The following is a 6541-nucleotide window of genomic DNA, read 5'->3' as shown; positions in this document are numbered from 1 at the left end:
AAATGCAACAGCCAACAAGTCGCCTGGTGGCCACGGACACGGAGCAAGCAGTGAATAGTGATGGTATCCCGGCAGCAGCAACAGCTGCTGCCGCCTGCGGCAGCAGTAGCAGCGCCAGCACATTCAAAACCTGCGTCTGCGCGCGCGCAGTGTTGCTGCTCCCGCTACGGCTTTGCCCCCTTTGGCCCGTACACGCCGTTCAGATGCATTGGCCTTGGCCAGAAGGGGGGCATTCAAGCGCCCATGAGAATGAACGACAGAACGAGGATACAGAGAGAGAGACAAGGAACAAGATGAGTAGTAGTAGTACTAGTAGGGTTTTAATTACCCCCCAAGTTTTACAGCGATTTTTTGGATGGACACACACGAGATGAAGGCAACGTGCCTGGTCATGGTGGCGCTGCCTTACGATCTGAAACCTCTCTCCCTCTCTCTCTATGTCTTCAGAGTTCAGACTTGGAACGGATTTTGAACAAAACCTTAGCTCCCGGCCTCACCTGTACAGTACTAGTACAGTCTAACAGTACCAGTACCGAAGAACATAAACCCTCGCGGCTGGAATGGAACGGTTCTCTCTCACTGCTCCTCGTCGTCGTTTAGCTTCCAAGGTTGTCGCTCCCAGCATCGGTCAATACGGTGAGCCTCCGCGCCGACCTGACGAAATCGCTGGGAACGGCGGAGCAAAATGTGCGCAAAAAAAATCAGACCTTTTTTTCTATTCTATATGCGTCAGGTGCGCGAAGCAAAAAAAAAAAACGTTGTGGTCACCTCACACGGCCGTTACCTGAAGGGCTCGTCGCCGGCGGCGCCGCGGTACAGCACGCGGCTGCGCAGCTCCGCCCCCGCGACGCCGAACATCCCGGACAGCCGGCCGTACAGCTCGTCGAACGAGCGCAGCGCCGCGAGGTCGAGGTTGCGGCCCACCGTGTCCGACTCCACGAACACCTTGCACTGCCCGGGCTCCAGCCCCAGCCCGAGCTCGCCGGAGGCCTGCTGCTGCTGGCTGCCGTCGCCCCCGAGCCACGGCGGCCGCTCCGACGACGCGGCCTTGGCCGGGCTGGTCTGGATGACGCCGGATCCCCCCGAGCCCTCCGAGGCGTTGGGCCCCTTCTCGGCGTTCCAGCACGTGGAGCTGTTGCCGGTCGCCGCTGGGGAGGTTGCGCCGCTGCGGCTCATCTGCTGCTCGGTTAGTATCGTGCGTCCGAAGAGCACTAGCCCCGCCGGCTTGGCGTCGGGCTTCTGCCTGTTGGCACCCGTCGACGGAGGAGCGCACGGGAAGTCGTCGTCGTCGTCGTCGCGCGCCGCCGCCGCCGCGCCTCCGATGGTCAGGTCCGTGCTGACTCTTGCCGGGATCGGGGTCGTCGGACCGACATGGTCGGGACGGCGGAGCCTGGGGTACAGCAGGCTCGGCTGCAAGTGGGTGAGGTGGAGTTCTGAGAAAGGTGGAACGAATTGCGCATGCCTGGCTCCCTGTATGGCTGCAGGAGCACTGCCGGCCGGGAACGGGAAGAAGGGTGGGTGGTGGTGCTGGTGGGAGTGGGAGTGAAGGAAATGGTGGTGGTGCTGGCCGTGCGGCAGTGGGTTGGGCGGGAACGCCGGGTTCAGGAGCTGCCCTTCGAAGGGGAACTCCGGGTACGCCGGGATCCGGGGCTTCTTGCGCGGAGGCGAGAAGGACGCGAGGTGGATGGCCGGCATGCTGGACACCAGCTCGACCAGCCATGGGCTCACCCGCTTCACGTTCTGCAGGAGGTCCGGCTCGTCCCAGGTCACCTGCAGCGCAATCGCCAATTCGACAAGTGAGCACCAAGCGCAGAGCTTTCCCCTTGTTGGTAGCCGAGAAGTAGCAGCTGCTGCTGCATACCTGAAGAAGGCGCCAAGGCGACTGCGGCCAGCGGATGGGATCGGTGACCTGGACGCCGGCGACGGTGCCCATGAACCAGCTAATCCTGGAGGAGTCCTCGGTCTCGAACGCCATCTTGAACCGCATCCCTGGGGACCACTGCACCCTCATCGCCACGCGGACCGCGGCGGCGCGAACGCAGAACTCGGGCGTGCTGGCGCGAGGGTAGTACACCACCTCAAACGACTGCCCGGCGGCCGCCAGCCTCGCCGCCTCGGCCACGTCCTCTGGTCGCACCTTGCCCCGTGCCTTGGCGGCCGCGCACGGGCTCACATTCCCTCGCATGAGGCCCGCGTAATGGTCCCACCCGGCCGCAGGGGAGTCGTCGCCTCCGCCTCCACCGGCGCCGCAGAACCCGCGCTTGGCACGCCGGATGCCGACGTGCAGGTCCCCGCTGTCGCCGCGGAGGAACACGATGGAGTCCCCTGCGACGAGCTTCTTCTGGTTGACGAACGTGCTCCACCCCGTGGTGAGCAGGTGCCGGCGCGGCGTGCCCCGGTAGATGTGGCGGAACTTCCAGGCGGCCCCGTGCACGTCCTTGGCGACGACGGTCTGCACGGGCGGGTCGGCGGCGTAGTCCAGCCGCGGGAAGATCGTCTCCGCGCAGTACCTCGGCACGGAGAACCCGCCGCCGTTGTTGGCGTCGGACTGTGTCAGCGTCTTGGCGAACGAGGCCGGCTTCTCCTGCTCGTCCGCCGCGGCCGCGTCGTCCTCGACGCCACCCGCGTCCGCGTCCGCGTCCCCGCCGCGCAGCGGGACGAGGCGGATCCTGGCGAAGACCTCATCGGTGTCTGGGTCAGCCATGTAGCGCACTGCCGTGACGCGGCAGGGGACCAGCGCCGGGACGCGCGCCGCGGAGAGGTCGGCCGCACCGGCGAGGCCGAGCGCGTGCTCCGCGTGCCCCTGCGGGAAGTAGTAGACGCTGGCGCCCACGGGCGGCACGGTGCACATGCCGCCCGCGCACGCCAGCCACAGCTGCCGGTCCACGCACCGTTCGGCGCCGGCCGCTGCCGGCTCCGTCAGGTCCGCGAACGTGATCATCGGGAACGCACCGAGGCGAGGGCCGGCCAGTAGAGTGAGAGCGGGAGGTGGAGGAGGAGGAGACGAAGGCGAGCGGGTCTGCCGGTGTCGTGTGTAACTGAGCTACGGTGGTGCTTGTTTTTCACGGTAACGAGCAGGAGTAAACCCCGTTGCGACTTATAAGTGCCCGTTCGGTGAGTGGGAGTGAGCGACAGGGCGCCAGGCCCCCAGGCTGATGTGCGGAGCCGGACAGTCGCGTAGGAAACAGCAACGAGTACCAGTACGCGTGGAGCGGCGTCACTGTGTGGAAGTTTGAGGCCCGTGAGTTTCGGTATGCGTCAGCGACTCAGCGTGGTCGAAACCCAGGAACACCGTTGTGGTTGTGGCCTGTGGGGTTTCTGGTCCGTGCAACTATGCAAATGTGAAACGAATTCTCAAATAAAATGTTGATATCCACTGAAAAAGAGAGAAAAAAATGTTGGACACTCAATCTCCATATGAAAAAAATGTTGGATGTCTCAATAAACATAGTAAATGATGAAAAAACTGAAGGGTTTTGCATGACCTAGGGCTTGAACATGCGAGCTAAGCCATCCACACGGTGCCATTTACACCCTAGCAAAGACCACCTGAGTCGACTACAGAGGACAATAAGTCTACTTGAGTCGAGTAGAGCAAAAACCCTTCATAATAAATTGAGCTCGAGTCGGGTGAATCAAAATCATATTCGCGATCGTACCTGTGAAATCTATCTAAATCTAACTATGATCACACCTACCAGTGTCATTCCAAACTCGTACCCGAGCCCGTCAAGTTTCGAGCCACCTACATTCTTTTATTTAGCATACACTTTTAAACAATAATTTAGTTGTAAGTAATTAAGTAATTATGTACGAACGATAATCCTACTACTAATTAAGAAAGCAGTGTGGACGCTCGGCGCGGTCATGCCCCCGCCTCGCCTCTCCCTCCCACTCCCCTCCAACATGTCACTGCCATAGTGGACCCGTCCTACGCTCCCCTCACATTGCTCGCCCCTACCCCAGCCATCGTCGCGCCGCCCCATTCTCCCCGTCCTCGGCACTTCGCTACACGCCCGCCCCAGTCCGACGCCCCCCGTGCTCGGCGACTCCCCCTTCGTCCTCTCGCTGAGGCTGCCTTCGTCCTGCCCCACACCCGCTGCGTCGCCCGAATCTGTGCTCGCGATGCCTTCACTTCTCCTCTGCGCCGTCGTTTCCTCTGCATCACCAGCCATGCCGCCGACTTGCCTAGGACGGAGCCCGCCCGACCAACCATTCCAGGCGCCACGCCGTCCCCTCTGCGTCGTCCACTCCGCGGTGTGGTCGGCTGTCTCGGAGCCCTCGCGTCCCCTAGCCCATGCACCCGCCTCGTATGCCCCAACTGCCCGAACGCCATGCCCCCGCCTCGTCGTCCCCTCCGCGCAGCCGCACAATCGTGGTGTGACCGACCGTGGAGGAGCCCTCGTGTCCCCTAGCCCAACCAGCCATGGGCCCCATCGTTTCCCCTTCCACGCAGCCAGGGCCCCCAAATTTGGCAATGCACCATTCCCCCCAACAAGCGCGCTCGATCTGGCAATTGCGTGCATTATCTCCGTCGCCGATTTGGAAAGCGCACGATCTACGACGCTGATTTGGAAAGTGCCTTGCCAAATGATTCCAACACAAATCCCCCAAATCGTGCACCCACCATCATTAAAAAGGTCGCAATTGCCAGACTGCTACAACCATCCTACAACGACGGAAATCCTTCGCTCACACTCCTCCAGGTGAGTCTACATTGTGTTTACCATTTCTCTTGTGTTGTAGCAGTTCATGTATTTCTCTGAGTCATACGTTTTCTCTTGTGTTGTAGCAGTTCGACTGTTTGTGGATTTGTCTACTTAATTGTCACAATTGTTTCCAGATGATTTTTGTGTATTTGCATAGATGATTTGGTTTACAAGCCGCCTGAAGTATGTATCTGTAGAATAGGTTTGGTTTGGATTATTGTGGTGTATGTGCATGCTTCTTATCAATCCTTCGAGGCTCAGATATGCTGATTTTAATGTGGAGAGTTAACTAATTTGCAACTTGTTTATTTTAGACTGGAATACTAACCAGCATATCTTCTAAAGGACATGAGCTATCAGCTAGAGACAAAGCATGTCACACAAAGTTCCTGCCGATACAATGTATTAGTTCATGTTCACTTGTGTCTATGTGCATCCCTATAATTATCTTCTTTTCAACATACATAACCATGATCTTTCCTGTTCGAACCTTCAGCGTCATGGAATGCATGAGTTCCTTTGATACAATGAATTATATCCTATTGCTAACTAAAACATTTTAGCTATGTTTATGTATTAGTTCATAGTGTGTTCAGTTATGATTTGCATTCTTATCTACCTACAAATAATATTGTGTTCTTTTATAATGCTGCATAAATGCTCTCAAAATTTATAGGGATAAATGGTTCAGTAAACACAAAAACCAATTCGCTGATAAGTAATCTCAACTTAAATCAGCTGAAGTGCCACAATAATAACTATGAAGCATGTATAGTGTAAGCATGATCATTCATTGTTTGGTATTTGGATGATTGGGTCCTAATGCTTTTCATATTTGTTGATTGTTGCTTCAGCTTGTACCAGAAGGTTATGTGTTTGTGCTGGGAGATAACCACAACAATAGCTTCAAGTACAAATAATCTGAAAAGATGGTTCCCTACCGTTTCTGCATATAGGAAGGTATATTTAATAACATAATATTCCATTTTACATTTATGTTATTGTAGCTAAAATCCTGGCTCTGTTGTCATGAAAGATCGCTAGGTTACCCTAGAATCCAGGACAGTACAAGGAATGCAAAAGGTGGGTTTGTTAATTGCAACTAGAATATAACTTAACCTTTTTAGAGCTGATTTGGTGACCAGAGAATTGAAGGGATCCATGGTTTTGAATGGGAATAGGATTCCTCCCCCCATGGTTTCTCTCCAATTCACTGATTGTTCAGAATCCGCTCCATCTTTTGCTACTATCAATTTTTTCCCATTTCTGTATCATTGAATACTCTGCATAAGGACTATTCTGCAGCAGTGAATCAAAACTTCCAGGCAGCATGAGTTTTTTTGTTTCAGGTTCGTGATGCTCAAAATGATCAGCAAGCTTTAAAGCTAGACCGACCTTGCGATCGACAAAGTCTTTTGTTTGAAATATCTTGTGTGCCTATTCTATTTATTGTTTTGTTTCTATTTATTGTTTTGTCTCTCAAAATTTGGCACTGGCAGGTTCAGGAAGCATATTTGAGACGATGTGGCTCAGCAAACCGCTTATCGTTGTCGTAAACGAGGATCTGATGGACAATCACCAGAACGAACTAGTAGAAGAATTGGCTGAAAGGAAGCACCTCTTCTGCGCACGCCCACAAGCACTGGGAGAGACCATCCGGACGATGGACCTGGAGACGTTGGTTCCTTACGAGCCAGGGGCTGTGTTGAGCACTAAAAAGAGCACGGACGGTCCGGCCCTGAGGCCGGACGGTCCGCGGTCCGGACAGTCCGCAGCCGTGGGCGAGACGGTCCGCGCAAGCGCAGAACATATTAGGGTTCCGAGTTTCTTGC

General features: G+C 55.6%; 2 protein-coding genes across 2 annotated transcripts; one reads left to right on the top strand and one right to left on the bottom strand.

The window, feature by feature from the left end:
* Positions 1-280: 280 nt before the first annotated feature.
* Positions 281-3249, bottom strand: LOC103653810 (auxin response factor 8). The gene is made up of 3 exons (XM_008680610.3): positions 1862-3249; positions 785-1770; positions 281-666 (listed from the first exon to the last, which is right to left on the bottom strand). Exons 1-3 carry the CDS (start codon positions 2939-2941, stop codon positions 597-599), a joined length of 2136 nt encoding a protein of 711 aa, XP_008678832.1. The 5' UTR covers positions 2942-3249; the 3' UTR covers positions 281-596.
* Positions 3250-3947: 698 nt separating this feature from the next.
* LOC103653809 (uncharacterized) lies at positions 3948-6104 on the top strand. The gene is made up of 2 exons (XM_020552639.1): positions 3948-4706; positions 5564-6104. The coding sequence occupies exons 1-2, from the start codon at positions 4126-4128 to the stop codon at positions 5685-5687; spliced, it is 705 nt and encodes a 234-aa protein (XP_020408228.1). The 5' UTR covers positions 3948-4125; the 3' UTR covers positions 5688-6104.
* The last annotated feature ends 437 nt before the right edge of the window (positions 6105-6541 follow it).

Source organism: Zea mays, chromosome 4, assembly GCF_902167145.1.
Source record: "Zea mays cultivar B73 chromosome 4, Zm-B73-REFERENCE-NAM-5.0, whole genome shotgun sequence".
Lineage (NCBI taxonomy): Eukaryota > Viridiplantae > Streptophyta > Magnoliopsida > Poales > Poaceae > Zea > Zea mays.
Note: the sequence above shows the minus strand (reverse complement) of the source record. Positions and strands in the feature narration are given on the sequence as shown.

What these genes read in the sequence shown, in the direction of transcription:
- LOC103653810 (XM_008680610.3), bottom strand. Translation starts at nt 2,941, where the DNA reads ATGATCACGTTCGCGGACCTGACGGAGCCGGCAGCGGCCGGCGCCGAA. An exon ending in CGCCTTGGCGCCTTCTTCAG is followed by an intron (nt 1,771 to 1,861) that starts GTATGCAGCAGC and finishes ATTGCGCTGCAG; the next exon opens with GTGACCTGGGACGAGCCGGA. An exon ending in GCCGGCGACGAGCCCTTCAG is followed by an intron (nt 667 to 784) that starts GTAACGGCCGTG and finishes CGCCGTTCCCAG; the next exon opens with CGATTTCGTCAGGTCGGCGC.
- LOC103653809 (XM_020552639.1), top strand. Translation starts at nt 4,126, where the DNA reads ATGCCTTCACTTCTCCTCTGCGCCGTCGTTTCCTCTGCATCACCAGCC. An exon ending in CTTCGCTCACACTCCTCCAG is followed by an intron (nt 4,707 to 5,563) that starts GTGAGTCTACAT and finishes TTGTTGCTTCAG; the next exon opens with CTTGTACCAGAAGGTTATGT.